Source organism: Hibiscus syriacus, unplaced genomic scaffold (assembly GCF_006381635.1).
Source record: "Hibiscus syriacus cultivar Baekdansim isolate YM2019G1 unplaced genomic scaffold, ASM638163v2 tig00110321_pilon, whole genome shotgun sequence".
In the NCBI taxonomy this organism is placed as follows: Eukaryota; Viridiplantae; Streptophyta; class Magnoliopsida; order Malvales; family Malvaceae; genus Hibiscus; species Hibiscus syriacus.
Genome location: NW_024062680.1, coordinates 372,570 through 391,257, shown reverse-complemented (window position 1 = coordinate 391,257; position 18,688 = coordinate 372,570). Strand labels below are relative to the sequence as shown.

The following is an 18,688-nucleotide window of genomic DNA, read 5'->3' as shown; positions in this document are numbered from 1 at the left end:
GTATCACGCCTATATAATTAGAGATTTCTTTCTATTGTATTTCAACTTCTATAAAGAGTATTTATTTGATATATTGATAGCAATTTCTTTTTATAAATGATTCTACTTCATTATTATATTTTATTTTTATATATTAATTAGAAATACATAACGATGAATTAAGATATGTGCTATATAAAAAATGAAATTTGAGACAAGGGCTTCAAGAAGGAATCCATAGAATATGTTGAAAATGTGGAAGGGATTAAATACTTTGATTTTGTTTTACGTTTACTTACAGTGCAATCCATATCCCCTAAAACCATAATTTTATTAAAAATCATGGCTATTCATATTTACTAATTCAACACAGTTTTTTCAAAGATTATGTAATAAGCGTTTGCTTATTTAATGGAATTGAATTTGACTAAAGAAAAAATTAATATGTTTCATAATATAAAATTAGGATAAAGTTGAAATACTATTAGAGACAGTATTCTTGTATATATCATTTAATAATAAGAAAATTACGTAATTACATTTAAAATACTAATACATTATCTAAACCATTGAAAGCTTTCAAGTCACCTTCGTGTGTTGAGACAAGTTGATGCAATTTGTGTTGGTTTATATTTGTGTTCGTTTTATGATTTATATTTAATTATGTAACAAATAAAAAGCAATATTAAGATGATTAACGTTTTATATTAGCTTAACATTTATTAAAATGATTATTTCAACTCATTTTTTTGGAGTATTTTAGTTCTTAACATTTTAATTTGGGCCAAGAAGAAGGCATCTTTATATATGTAAATCGTTAGTAAACACACGATTAATACTTCAAAATAGGAATTTTTTTTATCCCAAAACGAAATGCTGAGGGCCAAAATGCTTTAGAAAGAAAAAAAAGAATAAGGGTCAAAGTGACTTCAATAAAAAAATTAAGAGAATTTTTGCCCTACAGTTAAACGTTAGAGATCAAAATAATCTTAAAAAAAAGAATAAATGACAATTTTAAAAAATGTTGGAGACTGATTTTGATATTATAATTTATCTTTATGTAATAAATAAATCAAGCCTTTTACTCTATGTAATTAATAATATTTTTTCATAATCTTAACACTGTTTATAAAACTATTTTTTTTTCATGAATCACGTATCAAATAATACACAAACTTTATAAAAGATTAAGCATTTACTTTATGTAATAAATAATATTTTTTTAAACATCAATATAATGACATTTGAGGGAGGTGCGCTGACCAAATAAAAAAATTGGTATGGCCAATTATCTTTCTCGCAAGGCATCTGGGTGACGTGTTTAATCTTATTTAATATAATTAAATTTGACTAAGCTTTGCTATACGTGTGTTCTTAATATAAAAGTAAGAGTTTGAAGATTCAAATTTGATTGAATTAAAAATATATATCATTTTTTTATAAGTGACGAGTGTACTTATTCGTTTTATGATTTGAATGAAAATTTACTGATTCTCAATCAATTAATCAATTTAATCTAACTTTTAAATCCATGATTTATTTTTCTAATATAATATTTTTCACATGTAAAATAAATAAATAAATGATTTCTTCCGTATATGTAAATATCTTAAATCATTAAAGAAATCAAAGAAATAAATATTCGCTGAACAAGAAAAAAATTATGGTCTATTAGTAAGAAGTATCGTTTTAGTTATAATTTAACATCAACTTAATATAAACTAAACAATTTTAGAGGTCAAGAGATGTTTGTCACCCCTAAAGGTCTCGAGCTTGAACATGACTTATGTATGACTGTTTGAACGTTCATTGTCAAATAGTTGAAAATCTTTTAAACATATACTATCTTAGAATCGTCTTAGACTAATAAAAAAACACATCTCAGATTTTTTTTCCGAACAATTACCCTCCCTTATTGATATGTTAGAACTATATTTTGAGGACTGGTTTCTGGTTTGGATTCATATTTTGCAGAAGCTGTGACGATTCAAACATATTGATTTGCATCGAAGCAGAATGGCTAGGAAAAGGTAAAACTAATTATTGAATCAAGTCCCAATTGGATTGAAAATTATCCATTCAGACTGTGGTTGGTGGAATACTTTCAATGAGATTGATAGGCTATCTCGTACAATCTCTTTGGTGTAATTTGTGTATGTGTTAAAAGAGCGAAATGGACTGATGGATCATTTAACAAAACAAGAGACAAGCTCTGTTCAAAGGTTGATGGTAGCAGGTTTGAAATATTGAAGTGTCGTATTTATTAGTTCAACGCTGACTTCAAAAGAAAAGATTTAAGTATTAATTTATTAGTTCAACATAGACTAGAAAAAAAAAAAGATGAGTGATAATTTACTAGGTCAGCACGCACTACTTTGTCTAATCGAATTTTTTAATAAATCGTTTATTTTCGCATTGTAGCATTTTGAAAAATAATTAGTCAATTTATTCGTTTTTTATAACCATTTATATTTAGCATGGTTTAGCCTTGTCTACCTTCACAGATAGGATGAATAATAATTCATTACAGATGTAGATAATGCAAAAAATACAAGTACATAATATTACATGTATCACAAAATCTGGTATAGATACCAAAACCCTGTGTATCCTAAAAACTTTCTCAATTCCTACATAACTATCTTTGCAACATAAATTAAAAAAGTTAAAGAGATCTCACAAAAGATCACATCTATACTAAATAATTCTCTCTCATATTAAGTTATGACATTATCTCTATTTATAAAACCAAATAATTAGTCACCAAGAATTCTTATTCCATAGGAATTCTTACATAAAATAATTACAATAAAATCCAACTTAATTATCAATTATAATTTGGGTCAAAATATAACAAATCTCTCACTTGATCTAAATTTCATCAAAAATTGATCTTCAATATCTTGAATCTTAACTTAAGTCTCATATGCGTTGAAGCACCGTTGTCAAGTCTTTAACAACTTCAATTCTTACACAATATCCATTGAAGTATCACTGAATCAATCGAGAGTCACTTCCCTGCAACTGAAAACTCATTGCAGCAAATTTATCTTGCATGTCTCCAAAATCGCTAACAAAATTCACAACAACAAATTAATTCAAAATTTCATAGCTCAAACCATAACTTTGATACCGCTTGTTAGAATCTATAAGCGGAAAAATAACCAAAGCGATATTAACATAAAATAAGACATGTACAAGAGACAAGATTTAACGTGGTTTGACCTTACCTATCGCCACGAGCGAGACTAATAATAATCCACTATAGATGTAGACAACACGAATAATACAAGTATATAATATCACATGTATCCCAAAACCTGGTATAGATATTAAAACCCGGTATATCCCAAAAACTCTCTCAATCCCTACAAAAATATTTCAGCAACATAAATTCAAAAAGTTTCAGAGATCCCAAAATGAATTACATCTATCCAAAATAATTATCTATTTCATTAGGTTAAGACATTATCTATATTTATAAAGCTAAATACTTGGTCACCTCCATCGGGAGTGTACAAGAAAGCATTCCATTCTCATACCGATAAGTCAGTTAGCACAATCATCTGCGATGATCTAGTTTCAGGGCTGGAAATTGAGCTCAACGACGGCCAATGGGTCAAGCTGTCTTCAACGCCCGGCTCCTTTTTCTTTGTGGTCGGAGATCCCCTCATGGTATGTATATGTGTATGTGTATGCACGATTAATATGATATGTATTGTTCTGTATTTAAATTTATATTATTAACTAAATGTGTGAAAAATGAAAAATTGAAGGCATGGAGTAATGGGAGAATAAAAGCGGTGAATGACAGAGTGATGATGAGCGGAAACAAAGATCGGTTTTCAATGGCATGCTTTGCAGTTCCAGCTGAGGGTACGATAATCAGTACACCCAAAGAGTTTGTGGACGAACAACATCCACAACTTTTTAAAGATTTTGACTTCAAGGAGTTCATCATCCTCTTTGCCTTTTCCGAGCAAGCAAGCCACATCGAATCCACCAAACAGATCCACGCCTTTGCTTCTCTCTCACCACCGGTTTCCAACTGATATCATGACGGCCCATATCGATCGAAAAACCAAATTATGACTTTGAATTTATGTTACAAAATAATGATTTGAGTTCTCATCTCGAAATCTATGTTGTTTTGTATCGTAATACTATAATTTTTGTATTCGTAATCTATATGGTACAAATTTTATACCAGATTACTATGTATTTTAGTTTAATAAAAGTAAGGTCTTTAAATCTTATATTTATATCATAATGATAATATTACGAATTCGAATTGCACAATGTTATTAATAGCTAAATTGACTATTATTTTAATAGTTTTGTTTTAATTGTCAAAATTAATAATGTTCTAAACATGTCAAATTTAAAGTTTCATCTAATAAGTCAAATTAAAATATTTTGTGAATAGAATAAATTGGTTTGAATAATCAACTCATAATAAGCATTTGTACCTGATTTTAAATTAATTGCGTAAATAAAATAATTAAGATAAAACATATTGACCTAAAAATAAGATTGTCATTCTTTTTACCCCATTTCAATGATTCAAAGATTAGTTTAATTTATGGTTACTTGTTTAGGTCTCAACTTGGACGCCAATGCATGCATGCATGCACTGATTTCATAAATAAGTTTCCGTAAAATCTATGAAAGATGCTTCCATCCATGGCTTCAAATCTTCAAGTCTTATCGAATTCCTGAGCAGACATCTCCGATTAAATACGAGAGGATTTAAATCCGTACCAGCAAAAATCAAAACACGGAGGTGAATGAACAGCAAGAGTGTTCAAGTTAAAGATACGAGGTACATAACGTGCATTCAACAGCAAGGTTAGTTACTAGGGTTCAGGGTACCGGGGCAAACCACAAAAACGGACACATCGGGCAACCAGAACAACCATAGGCTAAGAATCGTTACCGAACATGTTGGTAAATCTGGCTAGCAATTGTATCACTTCCAGAGTTTAACAAACTTATCATGACTTGCGTTTGAAATCAGCCTCGTAACCGGTGTTGGGAAATCTGGCTAGCAATTGTATCACTTCCAGAGTTTAACAAACTTGTCATGACTTGCGGACGAAACCAGCCTCGTCACCGGTGATACGGCCAATGCAGCTATGAGTCCTTCATGAGCCGACAAAGCCACGGTCTTATTCTCCAACATATTCCATAGCTCCAAAGACTGAACCAACATGGAAACATTGCATGTCATGATAAAATTGCAAGGTAAACTAAAGTGTAAAAGATTACTTGCCTGGTAACAACCAATAACGAGCAACGATTGAAATGTAGGATGGAAAAACACGAGTGAAACTTGTTGCCATTACAGCTCAATTCATAAACACATTCCCCTTCACTGCCCGATCCGAAAGACCAAACTCGGACTGAGTCCTCGCTAACAGATGCTAGAAGCTCACCTGAAGGGTCCCAGCATACAGAATGGATCAATTTAGTATGTCCCTGCTATTACAAATCGAAAGACAAAAGGAAGTCGGTCATGCTGCAACAGAATAAAATGCAGAAGATACAATCTCAATTCTTATATATACGTACAAAATAAATTTCTATTACATAATTTATAATCCATGTTGACTAAATTAACCTGTAATGAGTGTCGGCAAGTTTGAGTCTCTGTGTCCAGTATAGATACAACATTCTCAGCAGCTGCCGCAAGATATTTTCCGAGGCGAGGTTGAAATCTCAGTTGAGCAGTCCCAGGGGCCGCACCACCCTGATCCACACAAAGAAAACCATCTTAATAGCCGTGCCAGACCAAAGAGAGGCCTGGATTTGGTATATTTGCTTTGCAAGAAAATATGATGCAAAGATCATACCTTGAAAGCTCTTGCACAGTTCCCATTGTTGATACTCCAATATCGTATTTCACCGTCACCATCACAAGAGCAGATAAGATCATCCTTAGTTGGATGGAAGTCAAGTGACATAACGTTACCTGAATGTCCCATAAATGTACGAAGCGAATAACCAGGCTGCAGAAAATTTCAAGAAATTACACAAATCACATCTAACAATCTCAAAGAAAATTAAATGAAAACTGAGAAGAAAGAAAACTTGGAATGAATTAGCATGAACATGCACAGAATGCTTCAAACGAAAACTTTAATGGGTTTAAAATGGACATACAAGAAGACATAACTAGCTCAAAAATCAAAATAATAAGAAAAAAGAAAGTTCACTAACACTGTCAGCATCCCAAACTCTGACAGTTTTGTCAAATGAAGATGTTGCAAGGCGTGACATGCTTGGACTGAAACGAACATCGGTAATCAAACATGAATGTTCTTCAAGCGTAGACTTTGGCTTCAAAGTGTCCGTGTACCATAATACAGCCTGTGTTGCAAAAAAATATATATATTTACTTCTTACTATGACAAGAAAACGGAAACCAATTATTAACTATCAACTCAAAAGTATGAGAAAAAAAAGCTAGTCTCCTCTCTCAGAACTCACCTTTTTATCATGGCCACCAGTAGCAAGCAACTTTCCATCTGATGAGAAATGACAGCAAGTAACTTTGCTACTGCTTGCTCGAACAGAATTTACTTCCATAAACGTGAAACCTGAAGTCAAATTCAAATTTGGTACACTGTAAAAATATTATGCGTCAAACTAATCCACTTACATTATGTAGTAATACAATAATAGAATACGAGATGAAAGTGTATCCCTCAAAATTAGAAATAAAGATAGATGAATGCGCCCACACAATTGTGTGGTTTCTTTTGGCAAAATTCAGTTGGCGTTTGGATATATAAACAATAGAACAAGATAGTGAATTAGTAGCAAAAACCAACATTTAGAATAACACTTCAGTGAGAATAACACTACAATGTACAAAAGTTTAATGAGATATACAGTATCTATTCTTAAATATACATGGTCTCAAACAAGGACGTATTATTCACCATAGCCATTTGGAAAAAGAATTGGCACAATGTAATATTCATACTGTATCCAAGAATAACAAGGACATGAAACATGTCAACAAAGTGAAACTACAATGTCCCAAAAAGAGGCTACATTAGATTCACTGCAACAGCAGACTATCAAATCATATAACCATACAAGTAATATTTATACACCTTTAGTTAAATCCATACATCGGCCAACAGCATCCCTAGGATCTGTATCATCATGGGATAAAAAAGACTCAACGTTATCATCAAGAGACCCATCCTCCACAAATCGATCCATTTCAGCCTGCAATTCAAGATCTTTATCATTCCACTGCCAAAATGGAGTTCCAATGAGAATTTATGCAAGGAATTTTTAGTTCCTCCACAAACATTGGAAAATAACTAATACTCACCAACTGATTCGAAGGTGATGCAAGTGTGCCGGCACCATCAGCGCCAAACATCATCATAGGCTTCGAAGAACTGCCGCTATGAGGAAGAGTAGGCATTGAAATCACATCTCCAGGAGTGTGTGTTGATGGTGTAGAAGGTGCTGAACTAGGGGAGGGTCCAGCTGTGTTTGCTGTCCCTGAGCTATTTGCAGGGCCTGAAGAAGACACCGGTTGTTTTCTCTTTCTCCCATTCTGGTTTTTTGAAACCTTGAAATGAATTTAGGGAATTATGTTAGGAACCTACTCATATATGTTTTGAAGCTAAGAATCAGAGCTCAATAACAACTTTATATCACTATCCACATACATGTCCCCGAAAATATAGCTTATAATTTGCAACCCAAAGAAAGAAGCAGATTTTAAAGCTAAACATCCACAAATTGGCAGTTCAAGAAATGTTTCCATGAGATAAGTACTACAAGGGGAAAACGGAGAATGACATTAATGTTTATGAAGCTACTCTACTATAATCTCGGGAGAGCCACACACCCCTTATGGATCAATCAAATTCTTTTAACAAAATGGTATGGGAGGATGGGGAAGGAGATCTAATGGGAAGTTCAAAACCTGAGTTAGTCTATTAGCAAGAAATATCAGGAACAGGGACGTTACAAATATCTACCCTGCCAATACCGAGCACACACAAAGTAACACATCACAAGTGTGCCACATGGAAGCAGACAAAACCCTGAACCAGGAATGCTTTTCGTAAGACGAAATAAGGATAAACAGAAACAGGCAGACCTGATCATTCCCTCGAAATGAGTTTGACATGCTCCCATCACAGTGACACTTCCACCTCCACCAGCTTTATCTTGCTGATGTAAACTAGGATTAGAATTCTGTGACTGCTGATTCAGAAGCTGTTGCTGCTGCAAGTTATTGTTCTGCTGCTGATGCAATTGTGCTAATTTTAACTACAAGGAAAATGAAATATCTAAGAAATGGGAAGATTATTGGACTCGTGGCAACAAAATACCAAGCAATAAAATCAAGGTAAAAGCACACTTCATAGGGACATTAAAAGCACACTTCATAGGGACATTAATACCTTCATTAGCATATCTGTATCTCCCCGAGGCATGAGTGGACTGCCTGCCTGCAAAGATGATAAATTTGGAACCGCATCACCGATAGAATTAGGAAGACCATCCTTCCCAAGGCCCATGGTCCGATTATTATTCAACAGCATTCTCAATCTTCTATTATCATCACTGCCAGAAGGTGATGTCAGATTCTGCTGAGCAAGCATGAGTTGCTGCTGATGCTGTGGTGTCAACATTTGAAGTTGATGAAAGGGCTGAGGAGCCTGTATAAAAGGCTTTTGCTGCTGAAGTAACCCAGTGCGCAATTGGTCCAGTCCCTAAAAACAGATCAAATGGAAACCATTCGAAGAAACACTAGGTGAAAAATAAAACTTACAGTAAGTTTTTATAAAACTAGGTAACTAAAGCAAATAAAAACCTACTGTTAATGGCCATCCTTTCAAAGTTAGATTATTACCACCTTGATTTGACCCTGAAAAACATGAAATCACATTTATTTAGTTTCCAAATTCCTATGTTATATGAACTGAGAATATCCCAAGGACAAGGCAGCGTAGTTGAGTTAATACTATCATCAGTTTGCCATTTTCAAAGGGAAAATGCAATCTAAACAGAATAACCTGAGAAAGAGAAACTTGCCTGGAATTCCTATTAAAGATCCATCAGGACCAGCGGCACTAGGGTTCAATACTGGATTTATCTCGCTCTTGATATCCTGCTTCCAGATGAAAGTTCAGAACAAGACCAGAGAGGCAACATGAGAGAGAACAATTTTAGGTGACCCTACCGGTGTTGTTCCTGGCAATTGTTGACTTCGAGCTTGAACTTGTGGAGACATACCACCAGCTGTACTGTGCAACACTTGCCTGGAATTTAAATGGTGAAAACTAAGTTTATCGCTGAAAATAACTAAGTGTGAACAAACACTAAATAATCAGAGAGGTCATTTTAGATGAAAAAGGAGAAAAAACAAATCACCCAGAAGACTGGCCATTCGCTGCCGCAGGCTTCAATATTGAGGCATGATTTGGATCCAAGAGTTGGCCAACATTGTCTTCATACCTTTGCTGTAAGGAGTTCCTACGTCATATTAAGAACTAAAAGAAGAAAACATTTCTAAGAAATTAAAAAAGACCCACCAACCTTCATAGCTGCATCATCCAAAGGATCCCTTTGAAGTGGCAATTTTAATCTTTCTTCGTACATCTTAGTCGCCATGGCATTCGCAGTTCCAGCAGGCTGACGTATGAGAGAATCATTTCCGACAAGTCCATTTGAATTGCCATTTAGGAGATGAGACCCATCCCTTCGCTGCTGGGGTTGCTGCGCCTGCTGAGGCTGCTGCGGTGGCGGCTGCTGTTGCTGTTGTTGCTGTTGTTGCTGCTGCTGCTGCTGCTGGTGTTGCTGCTGGTGTTGTTGTTGTTGTTGCTGCTGCTGGGCATGCCTCTGCAATAAAAGCTGTTGCATCTGCAGTTGTTGCTGCTGTTGATGTTGAGGCTGCTGAGGTTGCCGTTGCTGCTGCTGCTCTCGTGCTTTAATCAACTGAGTCTGCAATATTAATGCACCATAATCATCACATATTTAAGAAGAAATCATTCAGGAGACTTGAAGATTTCACAATCTACACTATGAGTACAGTCTAAATAATAATATTTTTAACCAAATTCAACAGGGAAACACTTCTCCTGCCCTTAAATAGCTTCCTTTCTTTCCTAACAAAAAGACCCTTTGCTAGCCAGTTCTGTGACAAAGAAACCAACAAACGCCCTATGGCTACAAGTTCATTGTGTAATATGCCTTTAGGAGAAGAATCCAATTTCCACATATAATAAGTAACTTGCAACATCCAACTATTTAAACCTGACTGATGTCTCTCAAGTCATCATTTGTTGAACGATATATCATTCAATAACATATAGCAAGATATACAACAACTTTATACACATGACCACTCCGAAGCAAACTGATATGAATTGCAAGAATGTTAAATGTAGTTTCCTTCTAAAAAATCTCAGAAATTACTTATAACAAGAGCATAAAACAAAGAAGTATTTGTCTTTTCTAGTTTCCTTTTGTCAGATTGGTGTGTACACATACAAATTTGAGAAAGAAACTTCACTTAATCACAACTAAAGCAGAATGCTTTAAATGTTTTGAGGTAAAAGGACTCTTCTGCACTTAAAAAGTTCAACACCAAGAAAGAGCCGAATTTTTTCAGACAAGAAAAACTACCATGCATATTAGACATTCAATATAATGGATGTTGAATGTGGTTCGACATGAACAGCATAACAGAAGTGCAGATGAGTCCCATCTGGGCCCTCTTCCCAACAAACAACACAAAAATGAAATATTGATGGTAGGCTATCCATACCGAGTACAAACTAAAAACAAATTGACAGGTTACAATGAAAAAATTGAAATAAAATCAAAGCCAACCAACCTCGATATATGATGCAGCAACCTCTGAGTGGTTCTCATTAGTCCTGGCAATGAATATGTCCCAGAAAACAGACCACCATTCAAATAGAAAACCTCCAGGTGCATCAATAGCTGGATTCCAGGTTCAGAAGCAGCAACAGCATCAATGAAAATATTAAGTTTTTTAAGCATAGCAGATACTTAGGGTGAGAAGGCGACAACATAATAGATAAGGATAGATCTTCTTTGGCTTTAACATGATTCCAGAACCGGCTTAATTACTTACCCACAGGATCCGATGATACTTTCCCTTCAGCTTGAAAAGCCTGAGCTGAAGCCTTTAAATCCCTCTTTACTAAATAATCATGGATATAAACATCTAACCTGTTATTGAGAAAATACATGGCCATACGGTATAGTTTATTAGAGCAGGAAATCAGAATTTACAAGCATAACTATTAGCTCAATAAGAAAAGAATGAAATCTAATAAACAACATCTCTAAACAATTTTGGAATTTAACATGATATTGTCAAAAAAATGAGAAACAAAAGAAAGCCAAGGAAAATTTTATTTTTTTGATGCAACAGTCTTTTCAAAAAGGGCATCACATTAAACAACAAAACCCTAAACCAAATTTATTATTTTTTAAAAAATGCAAAACTGAATAACAGTAGCTTGAAGTTCCAGAACAAACAAAACCCTAAAATGCTTCAAAGAACTAAACTTGAAATATTAAAAGACTTTAAAATAAGAACAAGAAAACCCCAGAAAAAACTTACATACCCAGAACTCAAATAACGCCAAAAATGGAGAACTTCAAAAAAAAAATTGAAACCCAAACACAGTTAACTTTAATAAGGGTTGGGGGGAATAAGACTTACATTTTATCAGCTTCCCAGTTGGTTTGAGACATCTTGTTGAGTCCAACCACTTCCCAGAAACACTTGAGAACAACTCAAGATTCCTAGGTACTTGTCTGACCAGCTTCTCTCCAAGTTTTAAAAAGCTACCCAGAAAATAAAAACAATTAACTTATAGCACTAAAAAAATAAAACCTTTAAGACCAAAAGAAGAAAACTTATTACAGTATTAGAAAAAAGGAGAATCTATGTAGAGAATAATAGAAGAAAAACAGACAGAACCTCTCTAATTTTAGCAATATAAGAAATTATATATATATTATTTATAGAACCTTAAAATTAAAAAAAAGAAAGAAAGAAAGAAAGGGAAAGATACCTGCAATCCCAAAAACGTTTTTAGTTTTCTTTTGGGATTATTTTTAATTTCTTTTTGGAGTGAATTTATTTTCTACCCTTTTTTTTCTGTAGCTTCGGGTGGATTTGGGGCTGCTACTGCAGATATCATGATGCTTTATTAGTTGAATTTACATAAAAAGCCCTTTCAACTTCACTAATTTTCAAAATGAGACTGAATTCATGGCACTGTTTTGTAGCAAATGATCATTGTAACCTTTATGCTTCCACCAAACTACATCACGTTTTATACGTAGTGGTGGATGCATTAAGTCCAGTAGAGGTATCTTAATTATATTAGAAAATTGGTTAAATTTAGTTTAATGTGTTAAAAAAAGAAAAAAAATTATAATTTTTGCATATTAATTATTTTTAAGAAAAAAATTGAAATTTTAGACCATTATTTTTAAATTTTTGGATCTACTACTACTTTGAGTTAGGTGAGATTAGCATGAATTAACTAGTAAATTCGATATGAAATACAATTATTTTGCAGTTCCATTGCGGGGCCTCTTTCCTTTAATATTTATGAATAAACCCCCATTGTTTTTGCCTTTTTCTGGTTCGCGTCCATTCTTTTGTTTCTAATTTCAACTTTGCCCATGGTTCAAAGCTTTAAGCCAAAATATGATATCATATAAGTAGACTCGTTTCAGACACTCATTTTGAATTTTAGAATTTAGGTAAAAAATTACAGTGGTGTTGCTTTATAATCGGTTTCTCCCGTTATATAAAATGTAGCTATCTTCAACAACATCCTACTAAATGGAAGTTGATATTTTTTATTAATTTACGGTGATTATAAGGTAATATATGTTCAAAAAACTAAATTATTTGGCGATGAATGCTCAAACTCAAAACTTATAAGGATATAATGATTGTTGGATTCTTGTAATCTAAAACTGATTTAGATTAAGTAAATTATATGTTTAAGAGCTAATATATCATTACTTTTGAAAATTACGCTAAGAATAACTTTTGATAAGTATTGCTGAATGGGTCTTAAGTCATACTTGACAGGATTAGAGTGAATTAAGTTTCATGTATAGGCCCACTCTAGCATGGGTTGAGTTGGGTTAAGTGTATGTGTTTTGATATTTTTAAAAATTATTACCATTTCGGGTTTTCCATATTTTATAAATTAATATATTAAGAGTTAATTGTATCATACATCGTCATCTGCTATGATCATCCTTTTCAATTGATCCTTTATTTTTATTTTTTATCAATAAATTATGATTTTCATTCTAAATTAGTCTTTAAACTTTTGTACATTCCAGTTTTATCCTCAAACTATGACTCCCCAATCTAAACTGGTTCCTAAATTTTTTAATCTTTCAAATTCATCCCCAAAGTCATCCAAATATGTAATTAGCGTCAAGCATAGTTTAACTTAAATTTTATTTTTAACAACATATAATAATATAAATTGGTCTAACGATTTTATTAACAAATGATGTGATTAGCATATATACATAGTTTGGGATGAAATTGAAATGTTCAAAAATTTTGGGGACCAACCTAGAATAAAGGTCATAGTTTGTGAATAAAAATAAAATATTCAAAAGCTTAAAGACTAATTTATACTGATAGTCATAATTTATGGATGAGATTTGAACGTTTAAAAGTTTTGAAGTTAATTTAGAATTAGAGTTATATTTTTGAGGACGTATGTTGCAATTAACTTATATATTAATTATACTTTTTTATATAGCGTCGATGAGCATATTGCTGTTTCTATTTCTTTATATAATATTTAAACTTATTTTTATTTATAATTTAAAGAATTTATTATATTGACAAATATATCAATCGAATTAAATTTAATAGATATTTACTTTTGAAAAATGAGAGTTCGAGAATAGTAAAAATAAAATGTTAGATAATAAATTTAACAAAATAAATTTTTAATTTTGAAAGTTTATTTTCAAGCTTTAAATCATAAACTATAATCATACGTATAAATAATACATTCAAATATATTAGAATCAAAATTAATCGTGACGAGACACAATTAAATTGATCATCAATATATTAATAAAATACTTAAATATATTAAATTTAAATAAAAATAAGATCTAAACATAATAGATACATATTTTTAACAAAGTAGGAGGCGAATGATAGTATTCAAGAACTCAAAAGCCTCGGTATATATAAACTTAGCTATTTAAGTTTCAGATTCAAATATTAAAAGCTACAATGATATTTAAGTTTAGTAAATACTCTTTAGAATATATATTATATTATAATTACCTTAAATTAATAGGGTTTATCCTATTTTTCTCTTTTTTTTCTTAACTGTTGTTAATCTCTTTTTTTATTGATAGTCGATCGTTGGTATTTATTGTTTTTATTTGCTTTATTATAATGTATATTTGTTTTTTTAATAAGCTTGTCTTTATAGATCGTATTATTATGTCTTTATGTCAGGTTTTTCTTATGCCTTTATAATACATTTTCGATCATTTGCTTGTTGTTTTGTTTATCCTTTTTTTAATGTTAGATTTGATATTGCACAATTGATTAAAATGACGTTTATTTGTTATCATGCTGACCTTCCTTGATTTGGAATCTCATATTAAATTAAATATGCAATTTGCGTTCGTAGATAATATTTTTACATTGTTTGATTCTGATTTGCCATTTGTCGGTGATATTTCAATATCTCCATTTCATTTTGTAGTTTGTTTGCCGATTTAGTTAGATATGTTTGTATTTACCTTTTGTTCGAGTTTATTTAGTTAGTTTTTTAACATTTTTCTCGTATAGTTATTATGTGATCTTAAATGATTAATTTTCTTGTATTTAAGAAAATAATTTATTATTTGTTTAGTTTACCTGTGTAATTGTAAACTTTTATTGTAATTTAGATATATTTATTTTAATAAAATTAATTGTTTCTATAAAAAAAACTTACGTGGTTAATAAATTTTGTCTATTAATCTCCCCAAAGAAAATAATTAAACAAATGCATTGAATGAATAAAATCACTAAGGGGTTGTTTGTTTGGCTCTGAATGAAATCATTCAGCGTTGAATGTTGAACCGTTTAACATTCAACGCGTTTATTTCTCACCTCTGAATGATTCAGTGCTAGCTGATTCAGCAAAACAATGTTGAATGATTCAGCACAGAAGTATATTCTGAATGATTCAGAACCATTATCAAACAGCATGTCACATTCAAAGCTTATTCATATAGAATGAATCATTCAGCGCTTAATCATTCTGAAGTAAATAAACAGCCCCTAAATAACAGATCAAGGCAAAAATTATATTGCTAACAAGAATAGCCAAAAATCTCAAACATAATCATAAAAAAATTTAATCTAAGCTAAACAGAATGACGGTGGATTATGATGATGTTATGTAAAAAGCTCATAATAATTAATTATTTGAAAATATAACCCATAAACAATATTATTTAAGAAAATAACTCTTAAACTATATACGTAAAATTACATCACATTCTACAAAACGCATTTTAAGGACATCACGTTTTACAAAACGCGAGATTTATCAACTTTCCAGATAATTTCATATAATTTATGTATAAAGAGCATTATAAATGCATGGAACTAACTTTTTGTAAAACCTAATATCTTAATCGCTTTTTATAAAACACGAGATTTGGAGATCATTTTTCTAAAAAAAATATAATTGGAGGCTTTTTTTAAATATTGTTAGGTCTATAAACGAACCGAACGTTTAACGAATCGTTCGGATGAAAGTTCGTTTATGTTCGTTTATTTATTAAACGACCCAACATGAACAAGATGTTGTTTTCGTTTAATTAAATGAAAAAACACGAACAAATAGCTCGTTCATTCATTTACGTTCGTGAACGTTCGATAATATGTTCGTTTATGTTCGTTCATTTTTATTCGCTTACTTTCGTTCGTTTATGTTTGTTCATTTATGTTTAGCGCAATCTCTCTAGACTCATTTAAAATATTTTTAACATGATACCCATTAATATTTTAAATTTAATTAATTATAAATACAAATAAAAAACCCATAACATTAAATACAAATTAACTATGAAGTTGCAACTTATATTAATGAATTTTATGTGATTATTGTTGTTGTGGTTTATGTTCATTTATGTTCGTTCATTTATGTTTGTTTACGTTCGTTCGTTTGTGTTCATTTACATCCGTTCTTTTATGTTCATTCATTTGTATTCGTTTATCATTTAAATGAACGAACACGAACAAGCTAAATTCCTTAACGAACGAACACGAATAAAAAAAATTTTGTTCGTTTATGTTTGTATTCGTTTATTTGTTCGGTTAAAGTTAAACGGACGAACATGTACATACTCCCTTTTTATTCGTTTACAGACCTAAATTTTGTTTGAGAATTATTTTTCCAAATAATCAATTATTGGAGGTTTTAACATAATAACGCCGTAAATTATCCAGAGAAAAACAAAATGGGATGGGATGAGTAGAGTAATTACTCTCTTAAAAGTTTTAAATTATAAATATTATATATATATATATATATATTATTAATAATTTATGTTCATTATCGTAAAATTTTATAGATTTGTCTTTTTTTAAATTTTTAAATTTTAATCATTCTAAAGTAAGATTTTACATTAGTCTTTAAACAATTAAATATATCTTACAAGGCACTCTTCCATGGTGCCCGGCTAGTAGGGCTAGTGTAGATGGTCGACCAACAAAACAGTCTCAGTATGAATAAATTAACAATCGATAGAACATGAAGTTGCAGATTGATATCCAGCAAGAAAAATCTAAATCAACTGACTATATAATAAATGTGGTGTGACATAATATTAATAATAAGGTACACGTTTTCCCAGAAGATAGAGTAAAGAAAATTACAGAGGCTCATAGGACAATGAAACAGTTTAGAGAGCATTGAAGTCTGCATTTCTTCCTACATAAATATTTACTGCTCTATTTGGCTAAACCTCCTACTACTTTCTTCTTCTTTGCTTTCAAGGGTGTTCTTTTTTTTCCCGGGAAAATATTTGATTTTCTTTCATCAACCAAGCAAGAAGAGGAAATTCAATAAGACTCGAATAAGAGTAAAAGATATCATCAAAGAGACCAACCCAGTAGTTGCTTTTACCAAACATCATAGGACCAAAAAAGGTATTTTTAAATGTATCAAAATGAAACAATAAAGAGATTGAGCCGAACCCGCCAATATCACCACCACCGCCATCGCCACCGTCTACCGTTTCCGGACGCTCAAGAGAGCTGATTGCTGGTTCCTTCTATATGAGCCTCCAGAAAAAACCATTTCCTTTGTAGAGGGATCATCGTCCAAAGCAGTCACCATTCCACCATTCTTGATGCTTGGCTTCCCCTTTTGCCCCCACCACATGTCTATCATCATCATCATTTGAAATAAAAAAAACGAAAGGAAAGGAAGCTTTTTTTTTTGAAACACTACTTCCCAGAAAACATCAAAAGGAAAATAGAAAAAGAAAACAAGATAGAGAATGCAAGTTGGTGAGGAAGGAACATAAAATCAGAAACGAGGGGAGAGAAGAAGTGAATAAATAAGGGATTTGGGTGTTTCGCTTTCAAAGCTTTAAAAACCCCACCTTTCACTTTTAGAAGCAAAGATTTGCTAGATTTGCGCGAACAATCTTTGCCATTGTCTTGTTTCCTTGCCTGCCCTTCATTATTCTCCAAAATACCTTCGTTGTCCCACACAAACATGATGATAACATACCTGAATGCATGCATGTTTTATGTATGTATGTATGCATGCATGCTTGTGTATGTGTGTGTTTTTCTCTAACGTTCAAACTGGAAAAATCATGTGGCAGCTCCCTTTTTATTTAATTTTTCTGAGGTGTCTGACTAAAGCAGCAGCAGAACCGAGGCCTGATTATCGAGACGAACGCCAAAAACAAACCCTACAGAGTGGGTTCTCGGCCTAGCATTCGTTTGTTAAAGTGTATTAACTGCCTCAATATCCACCCTACCTGTTCAATGTGTATGGGGTTTAGGATTTCCATTCAATAATTATTTAATCCCTTAATTTTAAAATTATTGATGATACATTTTGTAAAACATCATTAAAAGTGAATTAATTCTTAAATATAAAATAAAACTCAACAGATTTGTTGGTCATTTGGGTCTACCATGGATGTGATAAGAAAAAGCAGCCCGGATTTCACGTATCCATGTTATACAAAGTGTTATGTGATGTGAATTTCTTTATCGCTTTTGTCCTTGGTTGCCATATGTTTTGCATGCATTACTATTGCTCATCAATTAAATAAAAACAACCTTCATTTACCGTATATCATCATATTAAGATCAATCACCCAATTCAAATCATTTTCGTATTTTTTTTATTTTATATCTTTGTCTTACGTTGATTAAACACATAATTTTAAGTGATAATTTTAGTTATATGTCAAATCATAAAAATGAAAACGACAAACTTATCTTAAAAAAAAGTTATTGATAGATTTAATAATTTTATTTTAATATGTGTAAAAAAATTAGACATGTAAGGGTAAGAGAAAGAAATATAAATATTATTATTTATTGATTTTTTTAATATGATATTTTAAAAGAAATAATTTAAAATATAAATAAATAAAT

At 31.8% G+C, this 18,688-nt stretch overlaps 2 protein-coding genes and 1 long non-coding RNA gene across 3 annotated transcripts in view; 2 read left to right on the top strand and 1 right to left on the bottom strand.

Moving 5' to 3' along the window:
* Positions 1-2,160: 2,160 nt before the first annotated feature.
* Positions 2,161-4,031, top strand: LOC120117771 (probable 2-oxoglutarate-dependent dioxygenase AOP1.2). Its single transcript, XM_039137997.1, has 3 exons — positions 2,161-2,208; positions 3,466-3,654; positions 3,756-4,031. Exons 1-3 carry the CDS (start codon positions 2,161-2,163, stop codon positions 4,029-4,031), a joined length of 513 nt encoding a protein of 170 aa, XP_038993928.1.
* A 700-nt stretch (positions 4,032-4,731) lies between these two features.
* On the bottom strand, positions 4,732-12,222 carry LOC120117585 (transcriptional corepressor LEUNIG-like). The gene is given in 22 exon segments (XM_039137847.1): positions 4,732-4,920; positions 5,008-5,179; positions 5,252-5,298; positions 5,301-5,457; positions 5,600-5,728; positions 5,832-5,987; positions 6,199-6,348; positions 6,469-6,578; positions 7,101-7,218; positions 7,328-7,573; positions 8,111-8,151; positions 8,154-8,283; positions 8,418-8,729; positions 8,835-8,884; positions 9,052-9,127; positions 9,200-9,278; positions 9,391-9,479; positions 9,556-9,960; positions 10,856-10,965; positions 11,120-11,217; positions 11,717-11,841; positions 12,072-12,222. Coding segments are annotated over 20 exon segments (2,679 nt in total). The 5' UTR covers positions 11,749-11,841; positions 12,072-12,222; the 3' UTR covers positions 4,732-4,920; positions 5,008-5,035.
* The window catches only part of LOC120117588, a 28,966-nt gene continuing 15,389 nt past the window's right edge, over positions 5,112-18,688 (top strand). Inside the window, exon 1 of the long non-coding RNA XR_005515682.1 lies at positions 5,112-5,233. This is a non-coding gene — a long non-coding RNA (uncharacterized LOC120117588). The remainder of the gene's footprint in view (positions 5,234-18,688) is intronic.